Genomic DNA, 15,366 nt, shown 5'->3' with positions numbered 1-15,366 from the left:
AAGAAAAGAACCAGGGAGAATGGGACCTAGATTTAAATTTCATTTCTTTCAAAGCACCAATTGTGTCTTGCCATTAGGAGCCTAAACTCCAAGGGAATTCTGTATTGTTTTTATTTTTATAAATGTATCAGGAGGCAGAGTTGGGATAGTTCAGAGTGGCTGGTTGTTGAAGGAGAGGGTAATTTCTAGAAAAAAAGAAGGCTGTTTTTAACGAGTCTGCTGCATAGCTCCTGCTCTGGATCCTCAACCTTTCAAAGGGCATGTGAATCGGGGAGAGCTTCTAGGGCTAAGGGGAGAACCACAGACAGAAACCTGAGCAAGCAACAGGCCATTGCCCGTTACTGCTGGAGGAGAAAAAGATCTGGGCTGTTAAGTCTCTGCGATTTGCTTTGAAAATCCTTCAGTTTAGGGCAAGAGTATCAAAGTTCACGTCTTTACTACAAAGACCATGGTCCTCAAATTGAGAGGGAAGATTGAAAACCCAGAGCAAGGCAGCTATAATAGAGAACCCTGGGAAGGCAGAAATCACAGGCTTCTACTTAGATACCCATGAGAAAAAATAAAATGTTGAAGGAACAATAAAAATCTAGTATTTCTTGACTCATCCACCTACATTATCGAGAACACTATCACATTTCTGGATATTTCAAGAAAGTACATATCCAGATAAAATCAAGACATTGAGTGAAGTTGTTGTAAACAAAGTCTTGGCCACCTTTTAAAATTTGTAGCTGAAATCTTTAAGGCTAACATCATCGACATGTTGGAAAATCTAAAGTTAAAAATATCCACAGTGAGTGAATAGGGAATTTAATGTAAATAAAAGTGAACTATACTAAAGGACCAAGTGCACATTTTAAAATGGAAAATTAATATTATAAATGAAAAGAATTGTAACGAATTTTCTGGAATAAAAGGAAATAACATTGGAAGAAAACTTAGATATTTAGGAAGAAATGAAGAGCACTAGAAATTATAAATTATCCGATGATTCTTAAATACAAAAGTAAATTTCTCTGTTTAGTTACATTGCAAAGTTTACAATATACATTTAAAGTAGATTGCCCTAATATCACGAAAAGTTTGTGTGTGTATTTCTGTGTGTATAGGACTGTTAAACAATCTCATGGAGAACTTCTAATACTACACATTGTTATATAGTATAAAATATAAGTAGACTGCAGAAAGTCATGGGTGCATTTTATAACCCATTAAAGAAATAGTAAAATTCAGTGAACAAAGTTTTATTTGAAAAATGAATAGAGAAGACAGGGTTAACTATAGAGGAATGTGGAGTTGATCAATAATTACAAGACAACAACAGCAAAAACAAAGCAAAAACATAAATAAATCATAGGGGAAAAAATGAACAAATATTAAGCAACTTTGCCTACAAATCAGCATGCCAAGAGTCTGTAAATTAGCTATTTCACCAAATGCTTAAAAACTTTCCACCTGATTAAAAAACAGAGCCACTGTTCTAAATTTTTGTCTGCTTTAGAAATAGTGATAGGGTTACCTTATTTATTTATTATTAACTAAATTCTTTTTTTGAGCTTTCATACATGCCTTTTCTGCATTCTGATTGTTCTCCCTGCCTCCTCCTATCAACCCCTCTCCTCACAAAGAAGCCCTTTCTCCACATTCCTGTCCCTTCATTTTATTTTGTGACCGCTGAGTTTAACCAGGGCCATCTGTGTGACCATGAGTTTGGAACTCTTGATGGGATTCTGGTGAGCTCGGTAGTGGGTACACAATGAAGACAATGACTACCCTTGACCTAGAATCCACCACTAGCCCATGGATGAGCACTCCCTAGAATGAGTGAGGGACGGGTGAGCCAGGAGGAAGGTATCCACCCAAAAAGTCATGGTATTCTAATCTTAACCTATGTTATATTTTGTAGTCTACACTTTAATGTCTACAAGAGAGACCAACATCTTACTATGTTTCATATGGTAAGATGAGTGATTGGATTTTATTTTGTCAGTGTCCAAACTTAGCAGGAAAGTCTTCATTTAGAAGTGCCAGGAAAATCATGGTTTAATTTAGAATTCCGCTCATCATCATAATTGAAGGATTTCGTTGCTGCTCCTGTTTATTTTTAGGACCAATGACACTGGATTCCTCTCCTATAAAGAACATCTGCCGGTCACTAAGATAGTGATTACGGACACAGGACGTCCCCATTCAGAAGCTGCCTATAAACTGGGACCTCTGCTCTGCCGGGGAGACAGTAAGTGGTCTCAATGTGTGAACTTAACCAGAAGAAAGTCTTTTTGCTTAAGCAGCGTATGTCTATCGCAGGGTAATTGAACCAGAACTCTGTCAATAAATCCCATGAGATATAATGAATTGTTAATTACATTCATTGTAATAATATGGATGTGTGTAGGGAGGAGGGAGGGACATGGGCCGCAAAGTGCATGTAGAGTTCAGAAGATAACTTGAGAGAATCTGTTCTCACCTACCAACATGTGAGTACCAGGGAATAAACTCAGATCATGAGGCTTGGCAGCAAGTCTCCTCCCGCCACCCATCTTTGCCTTGGGAAAGATAAAGAAACCATTGGCTGCCCAACTGATTGGTCCATAGATGCATTCCAGCGTTCCTGCGTTTCTCCATATCTTTATTTGCTGAGGAAGAATCAGTGCCATCAAAATAGTTAGGAATTCATGTGTACTTCCTACCAGTAAGCCTGGGGTAGGATAAGAACATCAATTGAAGCAGATGTCAGTTTGATCAAACGTATATTTTAACCTTTAATCTCTATTCTTTTTCAGTTTATATGTCTGTGAATTGACTTTCAAAAATTGGACTTCTGCTTTGTATATTCAAAGTGTTACCATTCTAAAGTAGGATATTGAAATTTATAAGTAGTTAATCTCACACATATACACATACACATGCATGTACACACAGTGCATGGCCCCCACATACCTGAATATGGCAATGAGGACTACTGAGAACTCAAGAACAATGGCAATGGGTTTTGATCCTATTGCATGTACTGGCTTTGTGGGAGCCTAGGCAGTTTGGATGCTCACTTTATTAGAACTGGATGGAGGTGGGTGGTCCTTGGACTTCCCACAGGGCAGGGAACCCTGATTGCTCTTAGGGCTGAAGAGGGAGGGGGACTTGATCGGGGAAGGGGGAGGGAAATCGGAGGCGATGGCGGGGAAGAGGCAGAAATCTTAAAGAAAGAAAGAAAGAAAGAAAGAAAGAAAGAAAGAAAGAAAGAAAGAAAGAAAGAAAGGAAAGAAAGAAAAGAAGAGATTATTTTTTTGAATTTTAAAACAATCTTCTTACTTTACATACCAATCCCAGTTCCTCCTCCCTCTCCTCCTGCAGCTCCCCCAACCTTCTCCCCATTCCCATCCACTCCTCAGAGAGGATAAGGCCACCCATGGAGAGTCAACAAAGTCTGAACAGAGACTCCTAACCACTTCCTCTTCAAAATCAGTTATTGCAGAGGTAGATACATTCATTATGGATGCTTTTAGTAGTTGCAGAAATTAAAACTGAAATAGAAAAAATATTTGTTTACATTAAATGCGCACCCTAAAATACAATTTTATTGCGGGAGTTCCACATAAGAAGGAAAGATGTGACATTCGGTAGATATAGAGAGATGCGTAGCAAAGTTGCTTAGTTAAAAAGGCAAAGATGTTCCTGTCCCATAAACATTACATATGCATTCTATAAAGCTGCTATTCTAGCCACCATTTCTGGTGTTCATCAGCCTTACCCCTGCCTTCATCCCACACTCATATGAAGCCGACATAAGGATGTTTCCTGGAGGGAAAAAATTATGAGCAGAGAGATGAGGTCGTAAAGTCAGCATGCATCCAGAGAGTACAACGATATTTTGTGGCGACAGAGAAGTGCCTCTGTAGATCACCTGCCCCGTCACTGCATGCTTAGATCAAAATGCTGCAGCAACCAGCCAGGCTTCCTTTCTTACTACACGTTCCATGCCACAGTTTCTGGGAATCAGGTGGGCTTCTGCTGAGGTCACTACTAATTTAATCTCTTAGAATTTCCTCCCTCCCTTCCTCCCTCCCTCTCTCTCTCCCTCCCTCCCTCCATACTTTTCTTTTTTCTTCTTTGATCCTTCCTTTCTTTCTTTCAAAAAAAGATTTTATTTTAAAAAAGAGTTTATTAAATGTGTGTGAGTGTTTTGTGTGCATGCATCTGCATGGCACCTTGTTTGTTTGTTTGTGTGTGTGTGTGTGTGTGTGTGTGTGCATACACAGCAAATTAATCTTGTTGCTTGCAGAGTCTGGAAAAGGACTTCAGATCTACTGGAATGGAGTTACCGGTTATGACCTACCACATGATGCTAGTAAATAAACCTGGGTCCTCCACAAGAACAATAAATACTATTAACTTCCAAGTCATCTCTCCAGCCCCAATCCTTAGAATTTCCTTACCTACCATTCTTGCTGAATAGTTAAGCACACACACACACACACACACACACACGCATGCACAGATGCACACACAGAGAGAAACAAATACAAATACATAGTACACATATAAATGCAACTATGTCTACGCTTTTAAATTTAAATATTTTTTTTTACTTGGATATATAGTTGATATGTTTTGCTTGTCATAGTTGTGGATTGTGAGCTATCAGCATCATCTGGGGGAGAGGTCCAATATGGTAGCAGGTATCTAACAGTACACTAGTCTGTCATGTGCCAAAGATTCTAGGGTCAAAGTGTCTAACCTGCTAACATTGGGAAAGTGGAAGTTAAACAGTATGAATAAGGGGATACTGACGAAAGCAATCTTGGCAGTATAGATGTATATGTTCTTTGTAGTATTCTGAGGCCTGCTAATTAACTTCTGACTTATTAAGCTGTTATTGAATACTTGGTCCTTTTGCCTCCTATGGTTTGTGAGGTGAGGTCATTTCCCCGTGAGTCCCCGTATTAGGCAGGTTTTCAAAGCTGCTGCAAAGCACGTTGACAGAAATCATTTGACTAGGGGAGGGTATTTTTGCTCCTGGTTTCAGGAGGTACAGTCTGTGGTCAATTGGCCCTCTTCCTTTTATGCTATGGTGAGGTGAAAAGTCAAAGAAGAGAGGTGTGGAGCAAGTTTGCTTACCCCATGGTGGCAGGAAGCAGAAAGACAGAGACAGAGAGGAGTCAGGTAGAGAGAGGAGAAATCTGGGGACCAAATGCATCCTTAAAGGTCTACCCACCACAGTCTACTTGTCCACCCAGGTTCTCCTTAGTTTCATCCTCTTCCAATAACACCATCAAATTATGAATACAGCAATGGATAAAGTCATTGAACAAGTCAGAACCCCCCTAATCCATTCCCTACCACTGATTGATTCTAAGTAAGCACCAATCCTCCAACCTAGGCCTCTGGGGAAGACACTTCATACTCACACTGTAGCAGAGCCCAAGGACGAGTTTCCACATGAAGTTATTTGTAAAAATGTTCCTATTGGAAGAGCAATGGTTGCAGAACATTCTCACTCCCCTTCACTATGTGGAAATCTGTACACCTAAAGTTGTGATGTTCCAGCCAAGCTTCAAATGAGGTATACTGGGTAGAAATACTGCCCACAGATATAGGTCCCTGTAAAAGAGGATTTTGTAAGCAGAGGAAGGATACAGCATTACATCAGTATTAGAAGTGGGCTTTGGATAACTTAAGGTTTAAAATAATTAAAATCTCATGATTCAATGAAAACACAAGGTGAACTATAAACCTAGTGACCAATAATATGAGCTTTGATGTAATAACAGGGAAAATGGAAAAGGGAGGGCTCAAGCCAGGCACGAAGTGGCTACCATAAAGCATAGAAAAGAAGGCAGTCAGTTAAGGAAGCAAATCCCATATGATCTGAATGGAGAGTCAAAATTAGGTGTTTGAAGATGACCTATGACTTTTCAGTTTGACTAAAACTGGTTTTGTCATTCATTGAGATATGATTTCTAATTACTTTTGAACAGACAAGCATAGAAGTATAAACACAAGAAAACAGACTGAAATTTTTCTCCCATAAATGTGTCTACAGGTACAAGTAGAGATGTTGGAAACTTTAACTCTAGCCATTTTGTGTAAGAGAGATAGAAGTGTTGAGATGATTCAAATAAGGTAAGAATGAGTGTGAGCTCTGGGGCTCCGAGCTATGAGACTTACCCTAATTAGTCGTTGACGTCTCTTCTTTCAGATCCTTTCCATTTCTACCACAGGAGGATCTGGGGTCCATGCCACTGCTAACATTATTGTTGACAGCAGAAGTCATATGTAGAAACTGTAAGGAGCTTTTCTTAAAAGCATAGTGACTAGGTATGGACAAACTGATTTTGTGGCAGAAAAATAATGCCAGCAAAAACTATCATCCTTAATTACCATGATGCTAAACTTTGATCCTTCATGTGCTTATTTATATTGTTTTTTAATGACCCAGCATTTAGATTAAGCAACAGTATGTCATACTCTTATGTGGTTAACTGATTCATTGTTTTTGTTTGTTTATTTTTGTATATTTATATGTGTGTGACATATGTTGAAGAATCACTTAGACAATGTAAAAAAGCTTAAGAATTTTGACAAAAGCAGGAAGCTACAAAAACATCCTCATAGCTTTTCTCACATGCGGTCAGGGATCAAACACAGATGGGAAGGATTGTGTGGAAGGGCTTTCACCTGCTGAGCCATCTCCCTGGTTCAGTCTTCCCCTGATAACAACACAAGCTAACCTGGTGGGAACAAGGAAAGTCCCTTAGGGGGAAAAATCCTCATATTCAAAGCAGATACCATTTCCTCCACCTGATAATAGTTCCCTCTCACACGCTGCTAAAATTCCTATCACCCAGAAACCCTTGCAAAAAGTCTTCCTTTCCTAGTACTATGGTTTTGACTTTTCCAAAAAGTCTTCCTTCCCTAATACTATGATTTTGACTTTCCCAAGACCTTAAACAATGGAATCGTTCAAAGCTGTTTCCTTTTTCATCTGGATTTTCTAACTTTGTATATTGTGCTTGGTTTATCCGTGTGTTTGTGGATACCCAGAGTTCACTCTTGCTTAGTGAATCAGCTGTTGCCATGTGGCTGCCTTATAGTAAATGGGATGTGGATCCATTCACTGGTTCGTGCAGTGTTTGGTTATTTCCAGCTTCAGGGGCCTATTAATAAATCCAATATAGAAATAGCTTTGCCTGAAAATTCTCGATTTCTATCTAAAATTCATCCTAAGACAGGGAATACTGTTTCATATGGTATATTTAAGGTATGTCTGACCTTGTAAGATGCAGTAGAGGACAGAGCCAGGAAATCATACCTCAAATACGAAGCTCATCAAAGGATAAAGATTTTAGCATCATGGTGACTCTTAGGTTCTCTAGGAGGGTTCTAGAATCTTTAGTAAAGGGAGTGTGTATGTGTGTTCCTGTGTGTTTAGAGGTTCTGATGGTTATAGTTGCACGCTATCACATCCAGATTCACATGCATTCTGGGCATCTGAACTCACACTTGCATGGTAAGGACTTTACCCACTAAACCTTCACCTCAGTCCTGAGTTCTAAAGTCTTGCTGAGGATACACCTAGCTTTCTTTTATTTCAGATACAAAAGGACCAAAGGAAGTAATAAGAGAAAGACCCAAGCTTACTGGTTGGCATGGAGCTGAGGAATGTTGTTCACCCATGTGTTTTTATGTCTCTTTGGCCTTCCAGGAGCTGGGGGATGCCTTTGAATTTGTCATACTCTTGAACAGTCTCTAGACCAACCTTCCCTCCACATCAGAATATATTAAGACCAGTTATTCCCATAGGTTCTTATTCAGGAGATGTGGGGGTGGGTAGAGCTTTTTCTAGATTCCTCCTGGAAGCTTCCAACCTATAGACCTATCTGTTTAGTACGGGCTAGGCCAGTGTGTTTCATAGGCTGGATCTCATCTGGCAATTCCGAGTCCCAGTCAATGATGAGGTTGATACAGGATGTAGAGTGTGCTTTTAGGATGATTTATGCCAACTGGACAGAGAAATTTATGTCTGTTGAACATAGCAGTAATAAAAAATGGACTAGAGACAGTAGGGGTTTTTTGTGCTGTTGTTTTTCTGATTCTGTTTTTCTAGCAATTTATTTTTATTGTAGTCATACAAAAGCATCAGTCCATGATGGATTGGGGCCAGAAGGAAAAAACTAAAAGAAAGAAAGTGGTTTTTCAAGATGGCTTGAGAATCCCAGCTAGAAGCTAGCAGTTGGCTGAGGTCTGAAGTGGTACTGACCTAAAGCCCAAATGCTCTTTGAAATATCTTCAGAACTCCTCTTAAATTTTACAGAGACACAAAGAAATCCAGGTATGATGGACAAAGTTAAGTGGTTTTGGACACACAACACAAAGACATCATGGGGCTGTTCAACTGCTTTGTGAGTCCCCTATCACAAAGAACCTGCTTAGACCTCAAGGCAATCCAGCTCCTGGCTTTCTCACTCATTTGCATTTTCATGCAAAATTCTCCACTTCTCTCCAAACATTCAGATCCAAACCTTTCTTCAATGAAGCCTTCCTCTTAGATCTCTTGAGAGTACAGACCTTCTGCCCTTTGTCAAGTAAATTACAAAGATTTATTTCTCATACAGTTTTTGATTACATTTGATCCCTTAAGAGTGTGGTGCATTGCTCATTTATTTTTGTGTTTCTGGTACCTAGCATTTGCCTATGACATGAAAGATAATCAATAAATAGCAGTTTGTAGAAGAATGAGAGTGATCCATCATACACATCTAAAAAAAAATTTATAGATGGTTTGCAATTATTGGTAAGAAACAAGTTGATGGTAAGCAGATGTGTCTATTGGTGAAAGTAGTTTGGTTGATACAGGAAGTCCGACTCATTTTTAAAGTTATTCACAACACAAAGGACTTCTGGTTATTCCTGAGATATTTGCTAGTAATGTATCTGACCGTGGCTGTCAAAATGCTCTCAGATAAGAGCATGAATTTAGTTCTAAGTTTAGTTATATTTTAAGATCCTTTTTTTAGTCCTCTGAGCAGTTCATACAATGTATTTTGGTCATATTCACCCTCCTCCGACCCTTCCCAGACCTATCCCCATTCCCTACCCACCCAACTTTGTGTCCTCATCTTTTAAAACCCATCAAGGTCTATTGGTTCTTCTCATTATTCTCTTGGGCGTTTGGCCACTCACCGGATCATGGAGGAGTGACCAGGAACCACACCCTCAAGGCAATTGACTCTCTCTCCTGGCAGCTATCAACTACCAATGGCTTTTGAGTTAGGGACGGGACTTTGTGCCCACCTCCTCTCTATGCAGACAAAATCCACTACTTACAGTTCCATTAATTCTTTGAGAACTTCATACATGCATGCAACATATTTTGATAACATCACCCCTTATATCCTCCAACTTCTGGATGCCCCCCCCAGTTCTCCTTCCAAATTCATGTCCCCTTATTTGTGAAAAAATACAATCCGCTTGATCCATTAGCGCTGCCCCTTTTCACACAGGTATGTGACTTCCACTTGATCATAGACAATAAACCCCTAAAGAAAACTGACTGCCTTTCCTCTAGCAGCCACCAGCATTCCATAGCTCCTTAGCTAGTGGTAGGGCTCATGTGTCCCTTCCCTTTCATGCTGGAATGTTGGCCGGCTTAATTTTGCACAGCCACCCACAGCCTTAAAGTACACTCTTTCAGAAACGTGTTCATTTTAAACAGAAATATGTTCTACTGCTTGGAGGAAAAAAATGGTTTATGGCCTATATTTCTTTGTTTTTGTTTAGAAAACAAAAATCATTACTAACCAGTTTTGCTAGCTCTGCTATTCTTGTAGCAATGCTCATATTTAAGCATTATCCCTTTGTCCCATCATTAAAGCGGCTCTATTCTGGAATGTTTTTTATTTTGATTTATTTCTGCTTGGGTTTTGTTGTCAAGTAGCTGTTGTTTTCCTTTATTTTCCCTCTAGGACTCGTGAGCGCTGTCTTTGATAATTCTGCACATGCTTTGGGATAATTGTCACCTTAGGATTCGTCACAAACACAGCCAATTTTGCCTTTAAATGTTCTCATTCTCTTGGCAACAGCTTTACTGAGATGTAACTCACATGCCCCCCTCCCAGTGCACTTTTTTAACATGCACCATCCAACCATGTTCAGGGTGCTTATTCATTCTAGTGTGTTCTACAGAAAGGAGCAGCCATTTCATGGCCAGCGTGAGAACCTTGTGTATCATCTGCAAATTAAACCTGTGTCTACTTCCCTTTCATTCTCACCTCAAACATATGCAACTAGTTAAAAGCAATCTCCCTCAAACATACACAACTAGTTAAAAACAATCTCCCTCAGACAAATGCAACCAGTTAAAAATAATCTCTACAGACTTGCTTGGTCTGTCTACTTCATATATATTAAAACAAAAAATGTATATGGTTCTGTGGCTGGATATTTTCACAATATTCCGAAATTTATCTGTGTTGAAGCATATACCAATATCTCATTTTTATGGCCAAATAGTATTTCTTTTTTCCTATAAGAATTAATTTTTGTATTAAGAATTTTTAATACAATCTTTTTTCATTTTACATAGCTATCCCTGTTCTCACTCCCTTACCCCCTCCAGCTCTATTCTTCTCTCTACCCAAGCCCCCATCCACTCCTCAGAAAGGGTAAGCCTTCCCATGGGGAGTCAACAATGCTGACACTTCACTTCCAGGCAAGACCAAGGCCTCCCCACTATGTGTAGGCTGAACAAGGCATCCCTTCAGAAAGAATGTGCTCCTAGATGCCAGTTCACGCACTAGGGATAAATCCTGGTCCCACTGCCAGTGGCCCTACAGACTGCCCAAGCCTCACAACTGTGCCCCCACATTTAGTGGGCCTATTTTGGTCCTATGCAAGTTTCCCCGCTATCAGTCCAGAGTCTGAGAGCGCTCACTAGCTGAGGTCAGCTGTTTCTGTGGGTATCACCATCATGATCTTGACCCCTTTGCTCAGATTATTGTTCTTCCCTCTCTTGGACTGGTCTCTAGTAGGTCAGCCCCATGCTTCACTGTGGATATTTGTATCTGCTTCCATCTGTTGCTGGTTGGAAGTTCTATGCCGACAATTAAGGTAGTCATCAATCTGATTACAGGGGAAAGCCGGTTTAGGCATCCTCTCCACTGTTGCTTAGAGTCTTAGCTGGGGTCATCCTTGTGGATTCCTGGAATTTCCGTAGTGCCGTGTTTCTCACTGGTCCTTTAATGGCTCCTCAATCAAGATATCAAAGGAGTAGATAGAAAGATTCCATGTATCCATTCATTGTTTGGTGAACTCTTGACATGGCTACATTGTTCTTTTTAAATAATATGATGAAATTCTTATAATAATTTTTGTGCTGTGGACAAGGTTTTTCATTTTTCTTAATCTTATATCCAAGAGCAGAATCGATAAATCCTAGCATATCCCTATAGGGTTCATTCCTTTGGGAACAGCTAGCATTTTGGAGCCATGTTTTTTTATTTTTTATTTTTTATTTTTTTATTTTATTTTTTTTTTTATTTTTTTTCCTCTGCCAGGTTGCTCACCTCATTGTACTTGGTCTGCACTGAAGGATGCAGCCATCGTGTTTTCCATAGCTGCATATCTAGCTTTCGAGCTGACTAGTTTATTGTGGAGCAGGTTCTGTTTCTGCAAGGCTGCCATGGGCTTTATTCTCAGAGTTCCTTTAAATTTGAGAAGATGATCTGTTGCCTTGACACTTAAAAAATAACAAAACACCCTCTAGGCTGGATATATTTTCTTTTCCTGCTCAGAAATTGGTGGACAGTTGTTTGTTTGTTGGTTGGTTTTGTTTTTGTTTTTGTTTTTTTCCTTCCTTGAAAGCTTCGGAAAAATGTGAGATCAAACAAAACTTTCCACTTTAGAGGATACTGCTTTTTTTGGTGATTGCTTAAAGGAATAACTAAATTTAAAGATCCTTATTTAATAAAAATGCATGCAAGTGTTATATATTTGATATTTTTTCTGTGAAACAGATAAGATGTTCTAGAAGACATATACATCCTGTGTTTTAAAGAGTTTTTGCAAACCTTCTAAATTTTTGTTCTCAGGTACTTCTTTGACAATGAGTCTTTTAATCCATTTTATTAAGCATGTTTCTTCTCAATTATGTTGGAGTTTTATAGGATAAATACTCACCAAATCTATCAAGTTAGGAAAGGTTGTTGAGAATTTCTTATCCTAAGAAATTTCTGAAACTCATTTTGTTCACATTGACTAGTAGAGTTGACTGAGAAAACACAGCTGCCCAGAATGCATTAAATAATCAATTCATGGGATTCAATAGATAACTTTGCAAAAGTTAGATGCTCAGACTGGAAAAAGGTATTGACTAGCTATTTGGTTAATTTCTCCTCCATTTGACAGACTTTCCTTCCATTTGGCAGTCTACCTCTGAGTCACTAAAATTGCAGAGATCAATTCCATTTCAACACATAATAAGATAATATAATGTTCATACCTTCTCTATGTCTGATAATCCCCCATCCTCAATAAATTCTTATTTCAATGTGAATTGTTCATCTTATTATGTTGCTGGACTTCTCTTCCTTCCTTCCTTCCTTCCTTCCTTCCTTCCTTCCTTCCTTTCTTTTTTACTTCCTTCCTTTCTTTTTTGCTTTCCCTGTTTTCTTAACATTGTCATCTTATCATCCTCTTCCTTTTATTTCCCCCCCTCTCCTTTTCTTTATTCCATGCATTATTTCCATTTGTTTAATAAAAAATTGAATGTATTTTTTAGAATACTTAAAATTTAAACATGTAGGAATTATTCTAAGCTTTTCAGTAGCTACAATGACAAAGGAAAGTGTGTAATTTTTTTAGTAGATATTGATTGATAGTATAGATTATACTATGGGACTATAGGAAAGAGAGAGAGAGAGACTGAGAATGTGCTTATGGCATGTTCTTGGCATTTACATTTTCATGGAAACAGAAGACAATAATCCAGGAAAGTATATGTTATGATAGGTGCTAACAAGAACTGTGAAGAAAACAAAAGTATAATTAATGCAAAAGAGAGGGAATTTTAAGCAAGATGATTGTTAAAGGATCATTAAGAAGGCAACATTCAAATAAAGACAAGACTGAAGACACTAAGGAAACAAGGCTTGTGTGTATCTTTGAAAGAGTCTCAAAGCAAGAGGAAATCAGAGCAGTGATTCAGATATGGTCATAGCTGACATAGATTTATAAATGTATGGATTCATGTAATAAAGTGCTGAGGGGAATGATGTATGATTAATAAATGCTCAGAGATAGATGTTGGGGTTCAACCTGAAGGTCCATCCAAAAAGTAAAACAGCCAGCCACTGACTCTTACCTCTACCTTAGTCCGAAAAAGGTGATCCTGCCTTCAGGAATCTCAGAGTGAGACTGAGTCTGAGAGCTGTCTCTTCCCATTTTATAATCCTTTCTAGTTCTAGGATTAAAGGCATTCACCACTACTGCCTGGTTTCGATGGCAAGCTAGAGTGTCTACTGGGATTAAGAGTGTGTGTTATTGCTGCCTGGTCCATAAGGCTGGCCAGTGTTGCTGTTTTACTTTTCTGATCCTCAGGCAAGTTTTATTTATTAAAATACAAGTGAAATGCCACCACAAGGCACAGTGAGCGAGCTAAGAATGGCAAGCATGCCAGTGAGGAAACTGGTGGTCATACTTGGGAAGATTTAGAAGTCTCTATTTTTCAACTTCAACATTAGAGAGTTCTGAGTTGAGGGTTCTTATGATTTATCTTTTAGTGAGACTCAGCAGGATAGGATCAAAGGAAGATGATGAGGGATGTGATGCCGCATTATTAATTATGCTGAAAGATCATAGTTGCTTGGAGCATGGTGCAATGATGGGAGGTGTAATGTGGGTATTGTATAGAGGGGGGGATTAATAAAGTTTGCTGATGAATTGATGTCATTTTCAAGAGGAAAGGTTAAGAAAATGATAGAGATGTGTTTGATATAATAGTTAAAAGCATGGAGCTGGCATGTATTGAAATGGGAAAGACTATTTACAGGGTCAAGAAGTTGTAACTATTGGAAGGAGTTTCAATTTTAGACATCTAAAAGCCTAGATGTCATCGTGACTTGAAATAGAGATATGGTGTTGTCATGATGAACAGTCCAGGCTTGAGACATATATTCATATATAATAAATAGGTTTAGAGCCACAAAACAGAGTTACTGTGGATGGAGCTGTGTAGTGGCAGAGTCTTGGGATATTTCCACAGTGATGAGTTGAAGCAGGTGAAGAGGAAGAAGGAAGACTGAGAATTATATATCACCAGTGAGAAAGCCAGAAAAGTGCGGGCATCCTGGACTCCAAGTGAAGGAAGTGCTTCCAGGGAGAAAGAACAATCAATTATGTTAAATGTTGATAGCTTATGTAAGGAAGGAATTGTGACAACTGAATTGAACAATGTGGAGATCATCACTGACATTGACAATGGCTTCTTTAGGAGAGTTACCTAGCTATGTGTGGGAGATTAGAGCCTAGAACAGGCTCAGGAAAACAGTGGGAGGTGAAACAATGGGAAAATTAGTAGTAGGTGGGAAGAAAGTAACATTACAGAATTTGTTTTGTAAGATGGGAAAATTAATATCATGGTTGTACTGAAGGAAGAGACCAGATATAGAAAATTTTGGAATAGGAACAGTTTGGGATTGTGCTGAGAGGGTATAGAGTGTAGCTAGTGCTAACAGGGTGGGTGATTGCAGAATGTCTCTTTGCCTTTCTAATTATAGAGAAGTTCAAGGATGAAACATGGAAATTTGGGTGCTTGGAAACAGGACAGGTGCTAAGTCACCCTCCCAGCTCATGGGATTCATGTAAAGCGTAAGCCATAAATGGTGCTGGCAAATTAGCGTATAGTGTTCTCACTTAGCCTTGTACTTTATCCAACATATGTTTACATAGTGTGTCCTTTCAAGGTTGTTTATACTTAAGCTCGAGTAAAGATTATAAGTCACATGTGCAGAAGTCATTGAATAATAAATAATGCAATAGCTCTTATTTTTGGTGAGTATGATCAATGAAATCTTCCATCAAGTTAATTAATATATAAAATTTTTCTCTGTGCATTGGAATAAGAATCTGATGTGTCTGACTATAAATGGTTGAAGGACCAAAGTATGATAATTTAAAAACAGTGGTGGTCTAATATAAAGTATGTATTATTCAATTACAGAAAGATGGTAGGAGGTCTTTTAACAGTCCATGAGAGTACTAAAACATTTTAACAATATTCTCAGGCAATATTCTGAATATGAAGTTATTTTCTGACATTAAATGTACGAGTAAAAGAATTTCTTTTTCATTGGCATCTGCTTGATAGAAAGC

General features: G+C 38.7%; 1 protein-coding gene across 2 annotated transcripts in view; it reads left to right on the top strand.

Moving 5' to 3' along the window:
- The window catches only part of Cntnap4 (contactin associated protein family member 4), a 279,574-nt gene that overhangs the window by 217,570 nt on the left and 46,638 nt on the right, over positions 1-15,366 (top strand). For both annotated transcript variants that reach the window (XM_057753520.1, XM_057753521.1), the window contains one exon: positions 2,109-2,236. In XM_057753520.1, coding sequence (XP_057609503.1) covers positions 2,109-2,236 — 128 coding nt within the window. The remainder of the gene's footprint in view (positions 1-2,108; positions 2,237-15,366) is intronic.

The sequence above is a fragment of the Chionomys nivalis genome, chromosome 21, assembly GCF_950005125.1.
Source record: "Chionomys nivalis chromosome 21, mChiNiv1.1, whole genome shotgun sequence".
Lineage (NCBI taxonomy): Eukaryota > Metazoa > Chordata > Mammalia > Rodentia > Cricetidae > Chionomys > Chionomys nivalis.
Note: the sequence above shows the minus strand (reverse complement) of the source record. Positions and strands in the feature narration are given on the sequence as shown.